Source organism: Barbus barbus (assembly GCF_936440315.1).
Source record: "Barbus barbus genome assembly, chromosome: 32".
Lineage (NCBI taxonomy): Eukaryota > Metazoa > Chordata > Actinopteri > Cypriniformes > Cyprinidae > Barbus > Barbus barbus.
In genome coordinates, this window is record NC_136760.1 from 17448780 (window position 1) to 17475151 (window position 26372).

Consider the following 26372-nt stretch of genomic DNA (forward strand, 5'->3'; position numbering starts at 1 on the left):
TAAATTGTGTTTTGTTACAACTGCCTGGAGAAATTCAAATGACGCATCTCCTGAAATTAATTACCTCCACTGCAGCCTCATCTAGCCTCAAAACATCCAACTATTATGTCAGGTTGATAAACCCTCTTGAAATTTAAGTTCCATTTTTAATTTGTCTTGTTAATCAATGTGTCACATCTACAAACAAAAAGCAACAAAAAAATCAGACTAAACTTAAAAGGTATGTACTTTATTATTATTAAACTATGTATTTTATTATGTAATCATTTACATACTGTTTCTATTATTATATTATTATGTTTTATTATGAAACATAAATAAATAAAAAATTATAATTCTTTTATATATATATATATATATATATATATATATATATATATATATATATATATATATATATATATATATATATATATAATTTTTTTTTTTTTTTTTTTATATATAAATATAAATAATAGCACAAATATTTTAATATACATATTTGTGTAATGGACAAGTAACATTATTATTATTAAATAAAACTTTTTTCAAATTCTTATTTAACTGTTTTCTCTAAAAGGTTCAGGTCATTCAAAATGCTTAAACTAGCATACATTAGGGCTGGGCGATAAAACGATAACGATATATATCGCGATAGACCCGTGAACGATATCAATAAAAAATGTGTTCGATAAAACGTTCGATATTTTTTATTCTTCGTCGGAAGAAAAGAAAAGTTGCGAAGCAAGTTTGGTTGCATTAACAAAGGCACTCGCTCTCTGGTAACCTAGCAACGTAGGGAGTGACACGCTAACAGCCAATCATGTAACAGTATCATGTTTGGTTGCGCCATATCGTTGTCTCGTGTCTAAGTGCGCACGCGCGGCTGAGAGTGCATGTCTGCAGCCAGACCTGGCTGGTCTGCTGGATTCCTCTTCATAAGCAGAAAATGAGTGCCGCAGCAAGCGAGGAAATTGTAAATAAAAGAGAAAGTCAGCTCGCCAGTATGGCAGTTTTTTGGATATTATAAGTCTGACCGTAGTCAGACCAAATGTCGTCTGCAAATTATGCAAGACCGTCGTCCACGCCAAGACTGGTAATACCACGAACTTGATGTACCACCTTAAAAAATATATCAATAATTATCGATATCGACCGATATGAAACACTGATATCGTGATACAGTTTTCAGCCATATCGCCCAGCCCTAGGATACATTATCATGTAAACAAGATAATATTTCTATTGAAAATGAATCCAGTTGTATCCATTTGTTGTGTGACAGTTTATTTGTTCAAAAACATTTTTTAATAATAAGAGTAAAAATGCATGTACATTTTTGTATTATTATCATATTGTTTTGCAATAAATAAACAAATAAATGAATTAATGCTTTTTTAAATTATTGTTTAAATGTTTCTTTTAATAAGTTTCAGTCATTAGGTCAAAATTACGGTGGCCGAGAGAGTTCAACGCGCTGCAACTTCAGAAAACATATGCAAATAGACAAAGCACCAGCAAATCAAGAAAACATCTTCATCAGTTTGACAGCAGGTAGTGCAAATGCTCAAAACACTGTGTTGTGAGCATTTGCAGCATGTGTGTTGTCAAATTGCCGAAAGTTGTTTTCTTTATTTGCAAGCGTTTTGTCTATTTGCAGCATGTTTCTTTGTTTGGTTGTGTTGTGAACATTTGCAGCGTGTGTGTTGTAAACTTGAGGAAGTTGTTTTCTTTATTTGCAGGCGTTTTATCTATCTGCAGCACATTGAGCTCTCTCAGCCACCGTACAAAATACTTCAACTAAGAAACATGCCTAAAGAGTCTGAAATTTTCGTATGCGTTTTTTTCGGGTGGGGGGGGGGGTCGTATTCGTCACCCTTACCTATCAAAATGCTTGCTACAGATGCGAAAACGCAGAACATCAAACCTCGTACAAATTTTTTTAATGAAATTTTTACGTTTTGGAGGCAGTGTGTAAACGTGATTGACCCAACATGAGGTCGTATTTATTTTTTAATGTGTGAAAATTTTAGACTCCGTGTGCAATGACCTAAAGAACACAAGAAAGCATTTCTATAGAAATACGTATTCAGTTTTATCTAACATTAGATGATTTGTTGCAGTACTATGAGATCAATTTTTGGGCATCACAGTGTGATAAACGTGCTGCACTGTTCTACTGGTCTCTTTCGTACAGAAGCAGCATGCAATCATTTACAATCGTGAGCGCAATCTAAAAGCGGCTCTATGGCCAACCTGCAACCTTCTCCCCATTAACAACCAAACCAAACACCACCCAGCATTTCCACTCAGCCCCAGAGAAAAATATAATCGCACAAGCTGATAAAAATCCAATCTTTTCCAAACCCCCGCCCCCAGCGGTAAAAGCTCAGAGTGACGTTCTCGTAGAGGAGGTTTAAAACAGCTTTACAATCACGTTGTGTAAGAACAACCTGACCCACATGATGAAATCAGTCAGAAAGGTTACACCACCACTGAGAGCCCCTCATTTCATTTTCCCAGGCTTTTACCAACACACCACACACGCACTTCTCTCTGTGGAGTGCGGGGCGCGTGTTGACTGATGACCCCCATGAGGGCCACTCATGTAGTGCATAAAAGCACAGGGGCCCCCTAATGGGCCTGAGCAGCTCTTCTCAGCGACAGCCATCATTGACTAAATTATACACGTTTAAAGTGGGTAACTGCCAATCAAATAGAAATGAAAGGAACTAGATTTGAAATGATTATCATTCAGCATTAGAGGAGTTTAACCATTTTAAAATAGTATATGTAATTACAGTCAAATCTGAAATTAGACTCATCTCACAGCTCATACTGTATGATGCATGCAACATCACAAAACCGACCAATGTGCACCACATATATAAACACAAAAACAACAATCAACTTTTACAGCATTTTGTCTAAACCACAGTAAAACAACCTTGCACTGAACCAAAAAGTGCTCTGATAATAGGCATGTTATGATGAGAAGGGATTTAGAATATTAAATTACATGAAATGATCATTTACAAAATAACATTCACTGGAATTGCATAATCTCACAAGATTTATACAGTTAAGCCAGGATAGCATTAAAAGAAAAAAAGCACAAATCAAAACTAATGTTGCAACTAACTGACTGAAAACCTGGTGCCTTTGTTCTTACACACCATTTGTAATGGAACATGCTGGATGACACCGGTCTCTAAACTCACAGGCACGTGCAGCATTTTTGGACTTCATAGGTGTGTTCTGAGTCAGCTCAGTTGGTGCTCTTTAATACTGCATATGCATATGATGCCCAAAAATGCTGTCTAATAGGTCCACTGCACTTATGTAGGGATGAAATTAATTTAAAGGGATAGTTCACTCAAAAATGAAAATGCTTTCATTATTTACTCAAGTTGTTCCAATCCTATTTGACTTTTATTCTTCTGTGGAAACAATAGAAGATGTCGCCATTCGCTCTCATTGAATCTTTTTCCCTACAGACTGTCATACGACTCTCACTGATGACAAAAGTTTCGATTTTAGATTAACTGTCCTTTTAATCACTTAAATGCAACCACAAAACTAAATCAGTATCGACCATGTGCTGTCCACTTCAGTGAGTCAATGAGAACTTCTTCTATCAACACATATGATGCATGTGACCAAATCTAAAAACAAAAGCTTAAAATAACGCTCAAATTTGAACTTTAACATCATTACTCAGCATCCGTTAAAAGGTACAGAACTGTCACATGAAGTATTACAAGTGAATCGCCAGTCTGAAATAATGATTCTGTAGACTGAGGATGCTGAATATGACCAAATGCAACGTTATTTATAAGTATGCCTGTAAAAAGGGACATAATGTTCTGGATGGTCCCAGTTGAGAGCATCCTTGACTTAAGACGCATCCGCACGCGCTGATGTTAAGCATTTTCCCCATCACATTACACATCTGGAATGCAAGCTTGCTGGAATTCATCAAGTTACACTTGTACTGAATAGATGTTTACGTGTTCGGATTTGCACATATATCCAATGTCGCTCTTGGAGAGCACCGTTAATTAAGTTTAAAGAGTGCTTACTCACCTCACTGTTCGCATGCAGATGCAGTCAGTCTCGCGTCCTGTCCGAGCTCAACTCAACCCGGGAGAAATCTTGACCGCGCATTCCCAAATTTCCACCAGCGCCATCCAGCGCCGCAGCCAATACATGAAGATCTCGCGATAACGAGCTTCTCTGCATATGCAGTTCTCGCGATAACGGGTTTCCCCTCAGATTGAGGACCGATTTGCTACCATCTGCTGGAGCTAGTTGCTACTGTACATCAGAATGCCATTACGTAACCGGTTTTGGTTTTGTGTGGAGAAACGTGAATTCTGAATAAAGCATCTTAGCGTGTTCGCAGTTTAAAATTGTGTAATAATCACACAAAAAGCAAACAAAAGACTGGCTGACTTTCCACGAACTGAGTAGATGTATGTCTTAGAACTTTAAAAACTAAGTACTTTGTACACTTTCAACAAAGTATCAGTATCAGTGCTTAACGTTGAGAAAAAACATATTTGTCCATCTCTGGACAAGTTAAACATACAATAAGGTTAAACGATATATCTTCTGTTTTATTATTAAATACAATTATTGTTGTCATTCCAAACAATTGTTGCACATTCTGCCTAAATTAAGCTATCACTCATTTATAATTATATTATTTAAAACGTTAAATACAGTTATTAATATAGTAACCTGCACAAACAGATTGCGTCCTTATATAAGAAACCAGACCACATTCTGTTTAGGGATAAATATTTATTTTAGTGCTTGATCATTTCTGCCTATTATTTTGTGTGTGTGTATGTGTGTGTATTCCATAAATACCAGTGCAGTCAATTAGGCAAAATGTGTCTGGTAACATATGCTCCAGCTAATCACAACATGCAGTGATGAGTTTTCCAAAGAAAACAGCACATAAAACAATGGAAGAAAAAGGCAAAGATGATTCCATTCTCTTGCAAATATGAATCAGTCATAGTTTTTGGGTGTGAGTGCACAAGGTCCCTGTTTGCTGGTCTGTGTATGTGCTTACGCATGTGTACTTGGCCTTCATGTTAGAATATGTTATTTTTGTGTATATTTATACATGTCTGTGTTGTTCACATATGATGGGCAGGTTTCTTAGAGGTCGTCAGTCTCTCCATCAAAGGGGATATTTTCCAGTTCCATGTGGATGTGGCTGTGCTCCTCATTGCACGTCCAGCCAATCGGAGTGCGGTTGAAAGAAGGCCGACAGCAAATGTTATACTGCGACATAGACACTGGCTGCGGCTCCTCATCAGCTACCTTGACCTCTGGGGGCTCAAAGGTGACAAGACGAGAGGCCTTCTCAAATCCTCCAAAGGGTAGAGCAGTTCTTTTGGATATAAAGAACAAGAAGATGATCAGGTAAAGAGGAACTGAGTAGCTGCTGTGTAAAATGTTTGGGGGGTTTTTTGGCTCATAAGTTGGGATTTTGAAAAAATTGATATTAGTACCTGTTGAAACTCTTGTACTTGGGAAGTTCCTTGTGAACTTGAGGCCCTGGCATTTTCAACTTCATGGTTTCTTTAAGTTCCTCATCATCTTTCATAGCACGTTCCCATGGTGATACATATGTTTTTACATACTCACACCGTCTCTTTTCCTTCTCCGCCTCAGCATTTACTTCTTCTACTATAGAAGAACAGAAAAACAGAAAAATCTTTTCATGTTGTAATAAATATTGCATAAACTCATCTAAGGTGAGATTTACCTTGAGGTGGCTCTGGTTTGGGAGCGGGTTCAGGTGGAGCAGTCATTTCACATTCCAAAGAAGGAGACAGATTCTGAAGGTTTAGCTACAAAGGCAGGAGAAACAAAAAGAAGATCATTCAGTTATACTGTATATTGTTAGTTTAACATTGCTTTAACTTGTATGTAGTGATATGTTAATAGCAGAGTATTTAGAGAAAACGGGAATTCTCTTTCTTCTCAACCACTCTCACAACTCAAATTAATACTTTATTTATTTATATGATAATCAGCCATGCAATAAGGCATAATGGTGTTCATTATTCCAAAACAAATCCTTTAAGCTTTATAGAAGCTGTGTGTCGTATCCCGATATCACATTATAAACCTCTATTTCCTATCAAAGCTTTTGCTTTTCTCATGCCTCTTTTGCTGACCAGGTTCTCATCACTGACGATGAATTTCTCCACCCTCTGCTGTCTCATCTTGAACATTTTAGAGCCCTTGTTCTTCATGAGGGACAGCTCCTCCAACATCACGTCTTTAGGGGCTTTGATTTTGGTCCCCAGGTCCAATTCAGCAGTTTCAGCATCCTCATCTTGCTGGTCTAGTAAAAATCAGTGTTGTTGTTAAGGAAAAGGAGAATTCGATCAGAATAAACACAAAGCCCCTTCAAAGTCATTAAAGTGACTTTGAAAAATAGATAGAATTGACAGCACTAAACAAAAGAAGGTTTTTTTGTTTTGTTTTTTGAAAAATGGGTCTTATCTACTATATAGGATAAAAGCCCTGTACCCTTTCAGTTTAATTATATTCCTTCTCAACTTTAATATCAGCTATTAAACCTGGAGTCAAGCCACATCCGACACCAAAGAGAAGGATGCTGTGCTGAGCACTGCTTGCATTACCTTGTTAATCAGATCCTTGGCCCAGCTTCAGCAGTATGTGTGTGAGTGTGTGTTTGTGAGTGAGCTTTGGGAATTGCGAAAAATAAAGAACAAAGCAGTATGCACATTCAGAGATTTTGAATCTTATTTATAAGTTATAAGGAGCAAATTGAGGGCCGTGGTTAAGCTTTTAACAGCTGTGCAAATATTCAGACAAACAGCAATGTTGTTTTCAAATAAATAGGTTCAATAATCAAAAACTAAATATTGAGTAGCTTACATTTTAGATGCATTATTGTTAGTTGCTTTGTGTACTTTTGCTCTGCAATTGAAAAAATTCCAAACTAGAGTCTTAGAAAAATCAACTTGTGTGTCTCAGAGCAACACAATAATGAATTAATGAGTGTTGTCAAACAAAATGGTTAAATTAATGATTCAGTGACTCACACATAAAGACAGAGACTGTATCTCAGGAGGTATTACTTTGTGGCCATTAAAAAGTATATTCTATATAGTATAAATAGTATAGCATTAGGGATGGGTGATATACCGGTAGACACAATAAACTGATATACATTTGTCAACTGGTAAAGACTTTTGACTATCGACTCAATTGCGGTTACATGCTCACGTGATGTTTCAGTGCTACGTGGTCAAGAAAACTTATCGTTTGCATGCGTTTTTAAGCAATGCGGTTTAAAAACAAGTGACTTTAAGCCACTGAAATGCAATCAGCAGTGAAAGGGAACTGATTTTTGCTGTATGCACGCACTGTCTGAAAGAGAGGCGCACACATGTGAAGATGGTGCTCATAGAGCATGGAAGTATTGAACAGAGTTATTTTTGCCACTTGAATGGTTAAATACACTCACTTGTATGTGTCAGATACTTTGCAAGTGTCCTCTTAAACACAGTAATTTAGGTCTTAAGTGAAAGCAAACAGCTGAGAAAGAAAACATGTGTAACAGTATATTGGATCTGGCAGCTCTTAAAGTGACAGCAGTCTAATATTCCTACTTTGTGTCATTCATGTTAATAAAACAATAAAAGAGAGACAACTGTTTGTAACTTAAGTAAGAAGAAATATATATTTACTTTACACGGTGAAGAATATAGAGTGTTTTTATACATTTGAGTACTTTGTACAATGTATGAATCATTTCTTATTTTGTTCTGCTGTAGTTTTTTGTCGTATTGCTTGTAATTAGTTTCTCATTCTTATTTAATTGCTGACTGTTTACTTGTCTTCAGTGAGCTTAGGTTTTTTTTTTTTTAAAGGTGGGGTAAGCGATTTCTGGTAGCCAGTGTTGACAATCACCAAAACAAACACGCCCCTATCCCAAAAGGGTCTCGCTCCTATTTTGATAGCTCCGTCCCACACATACATACGGCAACGATTAATTCTGTGAAACAAAGCAAAATCAGTGATGCTGTCTACTCTGGATGCCGCGCCGCAACAAGACAAATCCCCGACAGTAAACTACTGCCACTTTCTGTTTATGACGTATTGACATAAATTTCAAATGATTTTCAATGGTCGCTTTGTCGCGTCCAGTGTTGACAGACCGCTGTCGCGTCCGGTGTAGACACGGTGTAAGCCTTCTTTTGTTCCACAGACGTTTTCATTTTTTGTTTTTTATCTGCCATCTCTATCTTTCTGTCGTCGCTCGGCTCGGCTTAGCTAATGTCCATCCTGTGCACTGATGAGCGCTCCTCTGCATCATGAGTAGACACGCCTCTTACTGCTGATTGGCTACAAGTTTGTTTTGGTACTCGGCCCCGACTTTTTGAACGCTTTAATATATCACTATATTGTGATATACGTATATTGTTACCGTGAAACAAAAATTACTCATATTGTGATACAAGATTTTGGTCATATTGCCCACCCCTATATAGAATGAATGAGATCCGGAAACGGCTACGGATGTACATTGTCATGTGTACAGTGATGTACAGTGTTAGTTGCGTCGCTTCACTGCCATTCACAACTCTTCCATCAGTTGCACATTTCAGAATCTCACTAGAAGTAGCATGTCATCTGTTTTTTTCTTTTTCTTTTCTTTTCTTTTACAACAAATTCAGACATTCTACTCTTTTTACACATTGTTCTTGAATGCATATTCAGATGTGGCATATAAATCCTGACAAACTACTGTATCCACTAACTTTTTTGTGTACTATATAGTAGTTGGGCGAAGGCATAAAAGGCACAGGGAGTCACGAGTGTTTTAAATTGTTCAATTAATGATTCAATGACTCTCACTGCAAATCCACCAACACTAAAAGAGCAATCTGTCTAGAATGCGCAAACATGGCTGCGTGGAGTGATACAAACAATAAAAATCAAGTGTTTGTGTAAACACATTATGAAAAACACTGTATATTTGTCCCAATATGTGTATGCGTGACAATCTGCTGAAACAGACTAAAGTGAAATTATGTGAAGTTAAGCGGCATGAAATCTCTATTAATTTATTTGGCTCTGAATCGCTAACCACAAGAATGTTGTTCTGTAAAAAAACTGCCCATTATGAGTACACTGCCAAGCAGATGAAGTGGGAGAATCTAGTACACTAAACATGCCACACACAGACAAATGAATACATTGCACCTAATGAGCTGCTCATTAGAGGAGACCTGTGAAGTCACACAGTTTGACAATGTCTTTGAGATTTTGCTCTCTTTAGCAGAATAATTGGCCAGCTACATTCTGCATAGACTAACCGCTCATTACACTGGTCTTCATATGACCGATGTATCAAAGTAATTGCATTGCAACAGCTCCTCAAACTGTGGGAATTGATAGCCCATGACTCCGACACAAACAAGAACATTATAACATGCTGGTCTAGTTCAAATGTGACATTTCTCTGAATCTAATGACAGTGCATTAAAAAACAATTCAAACTGTGACTATTCTTTGAAGCCGAGACCCAGACACTCATTAAAGTCGGATGCAATATGTGTTTATGCAGAGTGTGTATATTCTCTATTTTTGAGCCTCTGCTTCAACATACAGTACCAATCAATTAAATGTTCCTCAGTGGGGATTTACACTTTGAGAAAGTTATCGAGAGTCTGGAGGTTGTTTGGCATTTCTGGCTCTGGCTCTTTATGTTGACACCGGACACTTGTGAGGGCTTTGGTAATTACGTGTGACATTTACAACACTCATCTGGTCATCACAGGATATCACAAGTGAGCGCATGTATTTTCTCTACAAATGTGTATGTGTGACACAAAGAGACGCCACTGACCATGTTGTGAGATGTTTGAGAAGTCTGTGATGATTTTTGAAGGCTTCTTCCCCTTGTTGGTTGGAGCAGGTGTTCCAGAGACAGGCATTTCTGCAATCTGAGGGAGGAAATTAAATCTAAAATAAACTGGTTAGGGAAGATGGGGAAAGATAGCAGGTGCATTTACTGACAAATTGTAATATATTTAGGTCTGCGTTTTGCATGATCATGCATCACCCAAAATAATTTTATAGAAAATCAGAATGATAAAATAAAAGGGTAAGCCTAGCCTAGAATATATGAAATGTATCCAATATCATTTTTTAAAATGTATTTAAAAAAAATATTTTCTTGATGACCTGAATATTTAAAGTGTCCAATTAATTCTGATAACATTAACAACATATAATGTATATTTAAATTACGGTCTCTTGTTGCGAAGAGGGGTATTTTTGTTTTAGCACACTAAATAAATCCGCTGTGTTCAACTGGTCAGCAAATTCCTCAAATGTCCTGCTGAAGCATTGCAATAGTAAGCCTCAAGTAGTTTGACCAACATAGTAAACACATTTCTGAGGAGCTGTGAGAAAACATTTCTGCATTTGAACTTCCAGAAAGAAAAGTAAATAAATAAATCATAACAATTCCATAAGAACCTCACATTTAAATAATTAACAATGACATACATTTATGTAGCAAAATGTGAATGTTATTTATTTTTATGTGTGTTTCTGTATAATTAGTTTAGCATTTTATATGTCTATGTGATGAAGATCCAGCGTTATGACAGTGTTTATTAGATCTGTGTGATTTATGATATACAGCTAGCTGCGGCTCTATCCAAGAGCAGCATATATTTTTACAGTTTGCAAACAATAAATCATCTCGACATACTCTAACCCCTCAGTACCAGCCTGTCCAGATTAAGAGCTCATTATAACATTTTATCACCTGCATTTCTCCCTGTGCAATCAGGACAGCCAATCAGCACAATGATTCCTCTTACCTGTGACCAAAGAATCAATGTTTCAGAAAACAAATCAAATCACAGTTTGAATCAAAGGTTCCCAGGAGAACTGTTGAGGTTAATCCTGTTTCTTAGGGTTGGCAAGGATTCCTCCAACTACTGGTCTCTTCTACATCCCAGGAAGAGTGAAATCCTAGCAACGTTTAGGACAGGAGGTCTTTGGGGAATGGGGGGGGGGGGGTGTAGTTCAGTGTATTACAGACAGCACAGGGACAAACCAAGCTGATGGTGAGGAGATACTTCTCTTGCAGATACTTTTTGGTCTAAATATAGAGCAACGCAGAGCAAGATGTTTCCAGAGAGGACCTGTAAAAAGATGAATTAAGTCCCTATTCTTATTGTTTATTGCCATTTGAACAGAATATTTAATGTACTTCATAAACATGAACTGAACTATTCTTGAACATTGCACTTTCAACTTATTTTTAAAACATTTGTGCAACTTCTTTGCATTTAACTTTGAAGCTTATGTAAATTGGCATAAATATTGTACTTGTTATGAATGCAATATTACAGCCATTCATAATATTGCAGCCACTCATATGTGACCCTGGACCACAAAACCAGTCATAAGTAGCACGGGTATATTTGTAGCAATAGCCAACAATACATCATATGTATTAAAAGTATTAATCTGCATAAAATTGTATAACTTCAAGCAAGCCTTTCATTCAGTGAGGTAAACTCGAACTAATTTATTTTTACTATCGCCCAACAGCGCAGGGGGTGTCGGGCTTACTGCAGGTCCTTCAGCATAGATGAGGTTTTAAGATTGCATTAAACTAAATCTATTATTTTATGTGGAACTATCTGCTCTAAAACAGTGAGTATGACCATTATATGATGGTCGTTTTATCTGTAGATTACTCTAGCCTACACCTAGAGCTACGAAATCACCACAACAACAGAGAAAGTGAAACACAAACATCGACAGCTGTCATTTGTAAATTTATTTTCATTGCTCTACATTAACTCATACAGTACAAATTCGCTCACATATTCCCAGTCCCTCAACCCAAGAATCCAGTAATCCATTACTTTCTTACATTCAACAATTTGCATTGTACATATAATTCCACTTTAAACTTCAAGTAACCCAAAGCACTAAGTGTAATTCTTTGAATATAATTACAATGTTTTCAGAATATTTAACGCAAACATTTACTGAAGAATTAAAACTTTAAAAATGCTTTGTAGAAGCATGACATACATTCTGACAGTCCTATTAGTACACACTTATGAAAATTATTTTTTAGTGTATAACACTATCTAATTGCCCAAAAAAGTGAAAAAGGCACCTCTCTATTCTTGCTTTTAAATTTTATATCAGTTTTATATCTTGCTTCATACCTCCCATATCCATACCTGCCACTTTCTACTTGACAACAAGGTACATTATAGCTTTACATTCGATCAACCTTCTTATCCTTAGTAGAGAAATGGTACTACCCACCATTTCATGTTGTTTCATCCCACCAAGGCCATTGGGTATTTTCTCATAAAAAGCAATGCAAGAAAAGTTCAACCAGGCATGTACAATTTCACAAATGCAGTTCACACAAGTTATTGAAATTAATGTCATACCTGTTTGGCAAAAGCATCATTCACAATGAGAGCAAGCACCAGGGAATGTGGTCAGATGTCACATTCGCATAATATGTCATAAAGATAAAGCAGCGCTTTCAGAATTTGTCATCTAGTGTATTTTTTTCAGCTGTCATATGAAAAAGCCCCAGCACAATTCCCCGCAGTGGAGTTCACATGCCTTTCTAAATGCCCAGTCAAAACCTTGTCATACGCAGGATTATGAGGATAAAATGAGCACATGCATCAAGCATCCATACTGATCCTCGTCAAACAAGAAGCAAAGGCTTTTGTGCAATGCTCTAGAGTCTAGACAAACACAGGCCTGCAGTCCAACCTCAAGAGATGTTTATAGAGATAAAGGATGGATAACATCACAAGTAAAGGGCATGCATGGCAGAGGCCAGAAGAGATAACAATTCAAGAGCAAGGGGGTGGTTTGTACCATCTCTCCACTTGAGGATTTTTTCATTTCAAGCCACTGTCACATTCTTTGTACACTTCTTTCATCTCTCTGTCACTAAGACTTTGATAGAACTTTGGCAAATACGTCTTAGAACATTCTATACCACTTTTACACAAATCTTCAATGATTCTGCGCTCCATTATCTTCTGTCACAGCTGGATTCTGTAATATATATATATATATATATATATATATATATATATATATATATATATATATAGATTACTTACCCTTTATCACTCCATCCTTATGGCCCCAAGTGAAAAAATAGCAACACAATCGATTATTATCACTTATCTTCCTTGTGGCCCCAGTACATGTCAAAACTGATTATTATTAGACATTAATGCCATTATTTTATTTAGTTGCTCTCACAAGTAGTGACTTTGTCTGTGAATTCTGTCTGTGGGTTAAACATGTTCATTTGGTGTAAAATTAATGGGATGAGAACTGAAGTAGAAACATGAATCAAAGTTGTGTGGATAGAACATAAATACCTCAACATTCTGATGAAACTAAATAATACATATCTAGGCATCTAGGATGTTGCTGCATGCTCTATTTTTTAAATAATTGTGTACTTGTGTGGAGTGACTGAAAATTATGAACATGCAAAACAAAAACAAAAAAACATCTTTGACTGATGTTTTTGTCATATTACTGTAGACTAACAATTCATTTAGCAGAACAGAGCTCAAGCACTCTTGTGCTCTTGCCCAGGGTGGTAATTACTGTCACAGTGGACTCTCAGTAATGTATGGAGCCAGGCCTCCACACATTTGGTTGTAGACCCATGCTTGATGTACTGAAGCGCGGTCTGGGTACCCTTAGGTTCTGGCTGCTCCCAGACCCTGAGGATCGCACACCAGCAGACAGGGGACTCAGCTCAGGGGCGCTCTTAAACTGCTTGGCTGTTTGGATTGGGGTGTAGGTCTGCCCAGGAGTGGGTTGTGGGATGTGCACTGAATTGGGCACAGGGGCAGTGGATATTTTGGGGAGAGCAGGCAGGGCTGCTGTCGGGGCAGGAGGTGGTGGCGAAAATGGTGCTGCAGGTCTCGGAGCAACAGGAGGTGGGGAAGTGACATCACTGCGCCACATTGGCTCACCGAGAGTTGTGGCAGAGCGAGGGGCGATTACAGTAGGTGTCAGAGATGTGGGTGCAGACATGGGAGTAGGTGTGGAGAAACGTTTAATTTCATACACACGGCTTGCTTTAACAGGGACCTGCTTCGGTGTGTTAAGGGAATTACCTGTCATGCCAACACCATTCTGCTGCTGCTGATAAGTGGCAGTGTTTTGAGGGACTCCACCTCCATAACTGAACAAAGATGAGTTGAGCTGGTATGGCTGCCTGCTCACAAAGTCAAGAGCCTTTATACCTTGTTTGTGTTGGCCAGGCACTGTTTTAACCCCAACTTTAGCTGCATCATTAGCCTTGGTGCCACGCTGGGCCACTGGAGGGCAAGAAGGTGACAGCAATGGATTATAATTAATGGGTGGTGGGGCTCGGATGTTTGGAGAGTATTTCCAGTGAGCTGGGAGGGAAGGTGTAGGAGATGGATCACGAGGATGCGCTGGAGATTTGGGCTGTTTATCCACCACGTAGCGGTCCATGCGACTCTGTCTGCGTGCAAACAGCTCTGCACCTTTACCTTGCATCTGGGGCATCTCAGGAGCTGAATGAGCTGGTTTAGCAGCCACTGGTGTTGGCATCTTGTATCTCTGTGCCTGCATGAAGTTGCAAGCCTCTGCACCCAGGTTGAGAAAGTCTTCTTCAGGGCCAGACTCAAACCCAGCCTCTGCACCCGAACGGGACCTGTCATCCAAGTTCTGCACTAGAGACAGTAGCTCAGGGTTGTAAGATGGAGCCTTCTTCTCCTCTTTAGCAGTGAACATTGGTTTCTTGGATCCACGACGACAAGCCTCCTGCAGGATGCCAGTGCGGCCGGCAGGGACTGAGACCCGCTGCTCTCGAGAAGAGATCCCATCAGTGGAGTTAGAGAGAGAATACTGCTGGGCAACTGGTGCATTTGGTGTTTCTGGGGTAGTGGATGCCACGGAGATGTATGGGTTGAAGGAGACTTTGTGTGCTGGGGAGGATTGCACATTTGGTGTTGCAGGAGCAAAGGCATGGGCAGATGCAGGGGCAGGGCCATTGGGAAAACCTGGGGCATTTGTGAGCGGGGGAGAGAAAGGCTGTGCTGGTACATGAACTGGTGGAGGTGGCTGATATTGAGCAGAAACCGCATGATGGTATGGAGGACTGAGTGGCATTGCCTGTGTTTGGGGAGGAGAGTAAGGTTGAGCCATACCAGAAGGGGAACTCAAAGATGTTACGTGAGAAGCTGTTGGAGAAAAAGGGGCTGAGGTGCTGGAATAGGTTGGGGAGTAGAGTGGAGCATTTGAAGGGGGAGGAGAAAATGGACCTGAAGTGATTGAGTATGGAGAGAGCACAGAGGAAGTACCATTGTAGGTGGCAGGTCTAGCAGGGATATACAGTGATGTTGTAGAAATAGCTTTCTTCCCCTCCGAGCCAGCAGGAGAGAAGGAAGCTGGGATATTTGCCACAGACACAGCCTGAGCCTGTGATCCAGCCTTTTTGGCAGGGCTGGGCCTGAAGACTACTGGAGCAGTTGCTGCTCGGTGGCTCACACAGCCAGGGGCAAATGGCCTGGCAGTTCTGTTGTGCACTGAGCTGGCAGCTGATGAGTCTGCTTGCTCTGGTAATGCTCCTGCCATGGATGGCATAGGTGTCTGGCCTGGTGAGGACAACACAACGCTTGTCCTGCTCACTACTAAAGGTTCCCCATTTACCATACTGGTACTATGAGACGTTACAGGTGTGACTGGAGTAACAGGGGTATATGTCAGTGTTGAGTCTCTCTGATGCTGTGGCATGGAAAAAGCTGTGGGCACAACCAGGTTTGACATGTGTTCTTCTGCTCTTTTCCTCTGTTGTTCAAAAAGCTGGGCTCCTTTTCCTGAAGTGGCATTTAGGCCTGGGCTAATCTCTGCATCTCTGTCAGGCACAACACACGCTGAAGTTCTCTTGTCTAGTACGTCCAGGTAACCACTATCCCAGGTAGGGTCTGGTGCAGCAGAAAAACCGTCCTCGTCAAGCTCAGATTCGCTCCCAGGAAACAGGCTTTCGTCCTCGGTTTCTCCCTCTGTGTTACTATAGCTTTCTCCGTCTACACTGCCAAAGCAGGTGAGAGTATACTTCTTGGCACGCTGCCGTCGCTTCTTGAACATAAGCACACCTTTAGAATGAGGGTTAGGAGCATCTGTCAAGAGCGAAGCAATGGTTCTGCATTTGGATCGGGCCTCCTTCACCTGCTTATCTTGTGAACTCTCACCTCTATGTAGCTCTATGGAGAGAAAGATAATGTGTATATCAATCAGTGAGAAATACTTTCAAGGTCTTTACTTAAACCAGTAATATTAGTTGTGATATCACATTTTAAATCACTTAAACCTAACGATGATGCACATTTATTATGTATTTAAAGTTTATTATACTGCTTCTTAATATGAGTATCACTGGATGCCAGTTGTTTTCCATTCTGCATTAAGGAATGAACAGACCTGTTAGCAGGCCTCAAATGAACAAATCTATAAAGTGACACCTATGACTTTTATATAACAGTGGTTTTGGTGATGAATGGGCAACATCAAAAATAAAGTCACATATAAAGTCATCAAACAAAGTTACAACATTAATAAATCAAGCTGGCATTGTCATGATTGGAACACATTTTCTAGTTGAGTCAGAATAGCTCTGAGATTAGACACTAAAATGCAGTGGGTTAGATGCTGAAATGTCTGGCACCAAAATGCTCATGGTAAATTACTGAGCTCATCCTTCTCTACAAATAGCCCATCACATTCTAACAGCTTGAGCAAGTAACCCCTGGAGATCCAGGATCTATATTAAAAGACAGGGTAACGGAATCTGATATTTCTATAAAAACAAACCAAAAATTCAAATTAAAACCTCAAGAGTACAGCATTTTTGCTAAAATATTCTCTTCCTAATCTGGAGGGCCTCAAAACATCTTCAGCATTGGATCAAATTATGAAGCATAAAATTCAAAATATTCTCATAAATAAAAGGTCCAAATGAAGGCATAAATCTGCTTTTGATTATAATTATCTGTCCAGACTTCTAATTAACCCTTACATACGTGCTGTCATCAAAACATGTAGAAATGGTTGGTATACTGAGCTGATTTCAGCGGTTTAGTTTTCAATAAATCTAAAATACAAGTAAAATAAACTTACACAAAACACATATTAAAACTGATCTTTGTAAATCCAAGATCATGTAAATAATACCTCTGTGCTATCCATCACCTTGTCTCACCTTTCTCATTTTAACCACAATGTTTGATCATTTAAACAGAAAACAAGCCCCCTGTCTCTCTAAAGCCTTACAGAAGCCATCAGGACTCTACCTGCATAGATGTGTCCTTTATGTTCAACCTCTCCAGACAATGTGAAGCTCCTCATGTTGTTCAGCATAAAAACTGTGTTCCCAAGCCAGCCTTACTGGCAGGACACACACAAACACATCAGTGGAGCACAGCCAACAATACTTGGGTGCTCTGCCCACATTGGTACGAAATCAACCAGTCCGTAGCCTGAGGTCAGGCCTTTTAAAGACTGTTTGTGTAACCACAAGACCCTGTCACAGGCCCAAAGAAACCCCATTATGTCATTCAAGATATTTTGGTCAGTGAACAGAGCTAACGGACATTTCCCACCTGTTTGGGCACACCTCAGCCTCTTCCTGGATAGGCTGGCTTAAGCTGAGCGTCATATGGGGTCATACTTGCATCTCCAACCACACCACAATGACTTTAAACCTACTTTGACTTTGAAGCAAGCACTGCAAATCAGACTCTTTGAGACTCTGAAGGCAACATTTGACTAAAGGTCAACCTCTTTATCATGACTGAACAGTATTAAACAGTCAATTATGTCTCTTGCTTTTTTACTTCAAATACCCCATTTTGACAGTTATGAGCCAGTAACTGCAGTTGTGCCACACTGAAATAATTCCTCTGCATTATTCTGAGAGACAGATATATAATATCAGCTGCTGATCGGCACATTCACAATATTTTACACCGTGCTCTTTCAACCTCCCACTGTGCTGTCACAATAACAGGTGCGCACACTTTGTCTTCTTTTCTTACCAAGGCTGTCTGAATGCCCTGGCTTATTCTGTAATTTTACCACTAACAGTGACAGAGAAGAGCAGCTGTCATGGACCCTTATCCTCACTGCAGCCTCAGTGAGCGAATGAGCGAATACACAAATAAGAGTTCTAGATGTTCAGAATTACCAATGGAGATACAGAATTAAATACCGAAACGTGTTTATTTACACGATCCTCAAAATGTCCCATCAGTCTTGGAGAGCAAAGTGACCTTCAGACTGACTGTCAGCAGGGTGCCATTAGTTGGTGAGAAAGGCTTCCCAAATGCTTTCGAGAGGGGAATTAGCACCCCATCAGCTACAGACACAAGATATATTGTTTGACTCCAATTAAGTTTCCGATGTGTTTATCTTGCTATAAGAAGAAATGTGAAAAACAGACTCCTATTCCTCATCACATCATTAACTACCTCACATTGACCCTGTGTGTATCTCATATTTAAGGTCAGATTTTTAACCTTTGAGAAGGATAAGCTTTCAGATCACTGAATAGTGACTTAAGCCATATGATACCGAGTAAAAATCGTCAGTTTGCTTCAGTAGAAATAGATATGACTAAAATCTAATAAAAAATCAATTCAGTTGCAGAACCACCGACAACAGAAGTACCAGAAGTACATATCATTCTAGAATGCAGGGTCTTCGAATATTTACAAAGTGGGGCCTTGGAATCAAAAAAGTTGAAAACTACTACTTTATTTCACAAAGAGGACTACATGTAAATAATATTTTTGTGTAACAAATGGAGATCATTATTGGCTCTCAAAATCACATTATTAGAACAGACTCAACAGTTTAAATGGAGAGAATGAAATATCACTGACACTGGACAACAACTGGACATGCCTTTCCCAGCATGCAACAGAGGCCTGTGTTATAGGTGTGAGTCAAGGGACAAATTTAGTCTCTTGCTCACTCGAGTCCAGCCCCCTTCCCATGCCCCATGAGGAACCCCCATCACCAACATTTGCATGAGCTCAATTACAAATCCCACACCACATGCATATGATTTCCTACTGAGCTATATCCTGTTCTTAGGTTCTGTGCAAACCAATGAAACAATATGTATGTTTAACTACAATTTGTTATAAGAACAACCAGATAGTAATAATTCAACAAATTCAAGTTTCTTAAAAACTGAAAATTTACTACATTTCAAGATTAACATAACTGTAAGTAATGATTGTTATTTTCAGTTAGTTCATACGGTTAATAATTTGTCTGACTGATTCATTTTGAACGATTCATTACTGTAAATGAGTAATTTGTTTATGAATCAAACTACACTGGTCATGTTTGTTTTTCTGTTCAACCCATGAACATAGCTTGCTAATTTGTACCATAACTCTAAACTTGCAAACTATGGCAAATCCAGTGATTATTTCAACCTCAAATGCACTTGCTTTGCACTTACTTTGTGACCAGACTTATTAATAAAAAAAAACTGTGTGCCCTTACTCATGAAAATCTATTTTAAGGGTCAACACACAGTATGCAGAAGTTAATATACTTCTTTTTTTTTCATTTTATCAAATATCACTGAACCACACTCCTTCCTACCACAGGAGACTGACTTCTATCAAGTGGATTTCCAAAGGTTAAATTTAACACAGTCCAGAAATAATGTATGAGGTAATGACAGAAAGATATATAGATTCAGAAATGCTGAGCTCATCTTTATCTATATTAACTAAAAAGTTATTTTTGCTTATTGCTTTATTTACATAATTAACATAAGCTAAAGCAACAATTTAAAAATGTTGAATAAAAGTTTAGTTAATTTGTTCATTAAGTTCTGTCAAAGAGTTTTTTTCTTTATGTCAATGGCAGTTTATGTTGTATTCAATTTTTATATTTAGACATACCCTATTATAAGTTTTTTTTTTTTTTTTTTTACTTTTTATTCGGCAAAAAAATCCAGAAAAAAACATTAAGCAGCACAACTGTTTTCAACATTGATAATAATAAGAAATGTTTCTTGAGCACCAAACCCGCATATTAGAATGATTTATGAAGTATCTTGTGACACTGAAGACTGGACTAATGACTATTTATTAGTGCTGGGCAATGATTAATCGCGATTAATCCCATCCAAAATAAAAGTTTTTGTTTATATAATATATGTGTGTGTACTGTGTATATTTATTATGTATATATAGACACACACATACAGAATATATTTTGAAAATATTTATATGTATTTACATGTATATTTTTGTATTCATATAATTTATATTATATATAAATATATTTAATATATAAACATAACATATTTTCTTAAATATATACATCCATGTGTGTGTGTATTTATATATACATAATAAATATACCCAGAACACATACATATATTATGTAAACAAAAACTTTTAATTTCGATACGATTAATCACGATTAATCATTTGACAGCACTACTATTTATATTACAATATATATATATATTTTTAAATGTATTGTAATTATTTTACAATTTTCCTGCAGCAATATTTTGCTCTATTTTGATAAAAAAAAAGCAGCCTTAGTGATCATAAGAGACTTTCAAAAACAAACCCAAACCTTTGAACAGTAGGGTACATATATGCTATTTGAAAAAGATGATTGGTACTCACTAGCTTGCTTGGCCTTGTCCATGTATGTTACTGTGAGTTCTTCATCAATTGGGTTGTCCACAGGGCCCACCATGGGCACCATCTGTCTGTGAGACGCAAGCATGAGAGCCTCTTTTGCCCGCTCTGGAGAAACAAGTGGAGGTGGGACAGTGGGGGGCTCCTGGAAGCCACTGTCCACTTCAGCAGCTCCTGATGGACTTTGGTCAGAATTCTCAGAGGAATTTTCAGCCTGGTGCGACCATTCAACCTGCGGAGGCTGGTAGACCACCTCTCTGCGGGCCACCCCAGGCATAACGCACTGTTGCTGAATCCCCATTCCCTCTAGATCAGATACAGGCCAGCACTGTGTTTGAGGGTACATGCAGATGTCCTGGGCGCTCTCATAGCCACTCATTTCTGAAGTCTCCTCCTCTTGGGGTGAGGCTTGGCCAGGACTCATGGCAGGAGAGCTACTGGGGCTTCGTCGTCTCTGTCTACGCTGCCTCTCTTGTGCCACCACATCTGCGTCACTGTCTGTCTCACCGTAGTAAGCCTCGCTGTCTGGAGGGGACGTAAGCCACTCGAGACCACCGGTGGGAGACATGAGCGACACTCTGTTGACACCGGACCGTTTAGAGTTAAGTGGAGGCGACAGGGCTCTCAAGGCTGCCTGGTACTCCTTATCAATACGCGGGGAGGGGGCCCGACCCAGAAGCACCACTGACTGATATGCAGCTGGGGCCCTGAATGGAAAGCACAATGATTATCTTGAGCATAAATTTTATAGCATGACTAACAACTCCTCGTGATAATGATGTCTCAGTCTGACCTTTTAATTTGCAGATGGAGGGTTCCTCTGCCACTATCAATCAGATTCATAGCCTCAGCATGGGATAGTGTTCCACAGGATACATTATTGATTGACACCAGCTCATCTGTCTCTCTGAGCCCTGCCCGGCAGGCCTTACTGCGCTTTCTCACCTTCAACAGCAGAGGGAGACAACGTCAGCACAAACTTTGTGTTGATGAGTTGCAGTCAGAGAAGATAAATAAATATCCAGCTTATTTTAACCTGATTTAAATGTGCAAGGCTTTCTGTGTCACCCACTTCAAGTTATTTTTAACTGTACAAAACAGCTATGCTTGATCTATTGTCGTTATTATAAACACACTGGTTTTTCCCGCACTTTGTTATTCTTGTAGTTAATGAATCAGAAGTCTCACATATTCACAAAAAATAATTTATTTCCACATTGAAAATGAGTTGGATATAAAGCACATACATTTCTAGCCATTGTTTATTTATTTATAAAGATTGCATCACTTGTGAATAACAGTTTAGTTTAGGATAGTACTGGTTAGTATCACTCAAATTCTCCAACAATAGCTTATCATTCTCGGGTTCACTGTTCATACTGTTACTTATAAGTCAGTGGGTTATCTGTATTTCTGAGTGGCAAGTGATGGTCTCACATCACAGCTGATGGACTTTCCAGTGCTGGTCGGCTATATTATCACTGGCTACTTTTCATGGGTAAAGTAGATAAACCCTTATTACACCTTAAAGGGATAGTTCACCCAGAAATGAAAATTCTGTCATTAATTACTCACCCTCATGTCAATTTAAACCTGTAAGACTTTCATTCATCTTCGGAACACAAATTAAGATATTTTTGATGAAATCTGAGACCTTTCTGACCCTGTATATAACGCAACGCAACTGACACGTTCAAGGACCGGGAACATAGTAAGGATCATTTTTTAAATAGTACATGTGACATCAGTGGTTCAACCATAATGTTATAAAGCTACAAGAATACTTTTTGTGTGCAAAGAAAACAAAAATAAAGACTTTTTTCAACAATTTCTTCTCTTCCATGTCAATCTTTGATGTGCATTCACAGCAGTACCATGGCGCATGCGTGTGCATTCCTCTGCTTGTAAACAAGGCACAGCGCATCCGGGTTCTGCTTCAGAACGCCGGCTCCTGTGCCAGTAGCACCACACATATGCGTTGTGGTACCGACTGACAGAAGAGAAGAAATTACTGACTAAAGTGAATATTTTTGTTTTCTTTGTGCAAAAAAAAAAGGATTCTCATAGCTTCATGAAATTACGGTTGATCCACTGATGTCACATGGACTATTTTAACAATGTCCTTACTACATTTCTGTGCCTTGAACGTGTCAGTTGCGTTGCAGTCTATGTAGGGCCAGAAAGATCTTGGATTTCATCAAAAATACCTTAATTTGTGTTCCGAAGAGGAGTCTTGCAATGACATGAGGGAGAGTAATTAATGACAGAATTTTCATTTTTGGGTGAACTATCCCTTTAAATATTTGCCAAGTAGACCTATTTTTTTAAGTGATCTTGTGAATCGTTATATGTATTCACTGAGCTTGAAAGTGATAATATATCTGAACGCTATGATTCATAAGCATATGGCTCTGGGTATAAGCTAATTATTAAAAATGCTTTGTAACAAATCGGTTAAATTAATGATTCAACGACTTACAAAATGACCGACGACACGCAAGAAGACTGAACTTATTCATGTAACCTACAAAATGGATCCCTAAAAGAATCAGTGAACAAATCTTTTTGGTTGTTGGATTCATACAAATTTATACTGTATACAGATTTAAAATCATACCATCTTTCTATTACACACTCTGTAATTATTTTCACATAACAAAACACATCACAAACATGTTTAAAGAATAAAACTGCACTAAGTTTTAATTATCAAATCATATATTAAATCAAATTAAATTGTTCTGTATAGCATAGAATCAACTGGGAACCAGTTAACTGTGAATCAAATAATTTCAGTGTCAATCCAAAGATTATCCTTTGGGTTTTGTTTGAGCAGATAAGAGAGATGAAGCTACAGTGTGTTTAAAAAGAGTCGCTGGCTTTATGCCCATCTTCAAATACCATCTCCTTGAGAGTACAGCCTTTCTGAGGTCATCTGTCAAATATGAGAGCGCTGTTCTGACACTCACTTCACCAGCACTTCACCAAGCTTAAAGTCTGGCCAAATTCCTGTCTTTGTCTCCTGCTTCCAAAGGCACTTTATAAATGAACTGTTTTGAGGAACTGGAATAATGTTTTCACTAGCCCAAAGCATAGATTTATATTCCCCTACAAAGGCCTAAAGGGATTAGTTTAGCTCAGAGCAGCTCAGACTATTTTGTCTTATGTAACTTCTAATTTTAAAAACTGCTTATTGTATGTGCAAGTTGTAGACAAAAATAAATGCTATGAAGACCATTAAAAACAACAAGCAGTGTTAATTTGCTTTTCCGTGAACACTGGTAACACAAATTTGTAGTTGGAAGAAAATAGATAAAAGCCGGTCCATTCACCTTCTTTTTATTGCCGATCAAATGGTCTGAGAATGCAAATAGGGGGAACAACATGTGTAGCTGGTGCCAGGGCAGCTGTTGCCTCTTGGCAGACCTGAACCAGGGCATGTCATGAATTCACCATGTGTTGTCCAGATAGCCTAAATAAAGTGCTCAACTATTGTAAAGAGTCAGTTGTCACTCAGATTTAGCTTATAACTGCATGTTTTTCAGAAGTGGACTGTCTAATTTAGTACTAATATAGTAAATTAAGTCTATCTGTATTGTATCGGATATTAAAGGACTGAATGGAAGTATGAATGCATTTACATTATAAGCACTACAAGCAGGTATTATGAGGACATGCTGTACGTCTTCAGGCATTTTCAAAACATTGCCAGAGCATTTTGCTAGCTGAGCAAGTGTCACTGAGGTCGTTCTAGATGCCAGGATTAAAAGAAGCTATCAGAGATCCGTGTGGCTCAGAATAGCTCAATTAAATGTAGAGATGGTCATGGAAAAAAAGGGCACACCGCAAATGGAAACAGATGAAAGTCTGCAGAGGTGACCTTGAAATGAAAGACGAGGGGAAACTCCCTGCTGCTGGATATTTTTTTTCCCCAGCAAAAATAAATTTCTCTGAATAAAAAAGTCTGGGTCATCACTCTGTGATGGATATCTTTTCCCTCAGAACATGGAAAGAGTAGAGCAGACCGTCTCTGGCATTGCTCACCAATCCAAAATAGCCCTTAGATCAGGGAAAATGCATTGCACACAGTTGTCACTTAACAAATAGGGCATACTGTGCTTATAAGTATACACTGTGACTGTAATTCTACTCAGTCCTGAAATAACATCCTCATTTATAAAGAACTGTGTGAGAATACTTATTTGAAATATCTGGATTCCAGAGGAAGCTAAACAAAAGCTGTCAATTAGATAAGAGTGAAGAGATGCACTGTGAAGCCTAGCATGTTTATCTATGGAGCAGGAATGCTTGCAGCACACAGCCAAATAGCTCTTGAACAGCATTTATCAACAGATAAAATAAGTGCTCTCTGGCCTGTAGTTGAAATATGATTTGACAGTATTATCTTATTAATGTTTGCCATCATTAAATGGGGAATAAGTAGGTGCTATATCTTAACTGCAACAAAAACATGCAATATTACTTCATTTAAAAGGGCCCCAAAGTGATAAATGACAAATAGATCTTTACACATGCTAGAATGGGCCACAGAAAATGTCCTCAATAACACTATACTCTTGATGGCTTATCAAGGGTTACATTCCTCACTGACATGTGTTGAACAAACATATCTGCTCAGTTAAGTCAGACCAGGCCCACATTAAATGCAATAGACACTGACAAATTTGATTTCTATATTAATTAAATAAAAAAAATACAAGTAAAGAAAATGTAAATTTTACATAAATTATTTATATGTTAAATTTAAAATATTTTTATATAAATACAATGTTTTTATTTAAATAAATATATGTAAAAAATCTAAAATAGTTGTTCAAATTAGACAATGTGATTTTACAAATGAGATAGGTGCATGACAAGTAAATTATATAAACTACATTATATTGTAGTTACATATACATTTACATTATATATTTGTAAAATCACATTGTCGTTTTATTTTTGTTTAATACTGGACATTTGTTAAATACTCATGTAGCCCATTGTAGCATGTGTCATATATAATTTTGCTATGAACTCAATAAGAACTTTTGGGGCCCTTTAAATGAAATATAAATTGTATATTTATGTTTCAAAGCCTGAAAATATAATTAAGATAAATGTAGCATCCACATATCTCATATATGTTATAATGCCATTCATAATATTGTCACATCATAGTTAAATTATCTAATAAATATACTCATATTGCTCATACACAAAAGTTGAACTAATTTAAATTGGAAGTATTAGTGTTTTTAATAGCTTTACAGACCATGATTCAGCATCCAACTGTCCCCTTACCTTTGCCACTTGGAGGGGTTTCTGGTGCTCAGCTCCTCCTTGTAATCGGAAACCCCACGGTGCACCTCCTGACAGGGTCACCACTACCTCCTCTACGACCATTTTTATTTTATTGTTTCTGTGTCTCTCGTTAATGTTTCTTGGTTCTTAGTTTCTTTCAATAGTCTTGTCCCATCCCTGAATGTGCAGTCCTCCTCCGTGGCCCAGACTGCCTGCAGAGCTTCTGTCAGTTCTGAGAGGTGAGCGCAGACACACACCCCATGGGCCATGAGCATGTGAAGT

At 38.2% G+C, this 26372-nt stretch overlaps 2 protein-coding genes across 2 annotated transcripts; both read right to left on the reverse strand.

Moving 5' to 3' along the window:
* Positions 1 to 4580: 4580 nt before the first annotated feature.
* Positions 4581 to 11063, reverse strand: LOC306851999 (myozenin-1-like). The gene is made up of 6 exons (XM_079388563.1): positions 10875 to 11063; positions 9890 to 9986; positions 6180 to 6349; positions 5765 to 5849; positions 5508 to 5685; positions 4581 to 5386 (listed from the first exon to the last, which is right to left on the reverse strand). The coding sequence occupies exons 2-6, from the start codon at positions 9975 to 9977 to the stop codon at positions 5152 to 5154; spliced, it is 756 nt and encodes a 251-aa protein (XP_079244689.1). The 5' UTR covers positions 9978 to 9986; positions 10875 to 11063; the 3' UTR covers positions 4581 to 5151.
* A 2629-nt stretch (positions 11064 to 13692) lies between these two features.
* LOC306852158 (synaptopodin 2-like protein) lies at positions 13693 to 26192 on the reverse strand (the record flags this gene model as incomplete). Its single annotated transcript, XM_079388824.1, has 4 exons — positions 13693 to 16313; positions 20772 to 21493; positions 21580 to 21731; positions 26091 to 26192. The coding sequence occupies 4 exons, from the start codon at positions 26190 to 26192 to the stop codon at positions 13693 to 13695; spliced, it is 3597 nt and encodes a 1198-aa protein (XP_079244950.1).
* Between the last annotated feature and the right edge of the window lie 180 nt (positions 26193 to 26372).

What these genes read in the sequence shown, in the direction of transcription:
- LOC306851999 (XM_079388563.1), bottom strand. Translation starts at nt 9,977, where the DNA reads ATGCCTGTCTCTGGAACACCTGCTCCAACCAACAAGGGGAAGAAGCCT. An exon ending in CTCAAACATCTCACAACATG is followed by an intron (nt 6,350 to 9,889) that starts GTCAGTGGCGTC and finishes GATTTTTACTAG; the next exon opens with ACCAGCAAGATGAGGATGCT. An exon ending in AAGTACAAGAGTTTCAACAG is followed by an intron (nt 5,387 to 5,507) that starts GTACTAATATCA and finishes TATATCCAAAAG; the next exon opens with AACTGCTCTACCCTTTGGAG.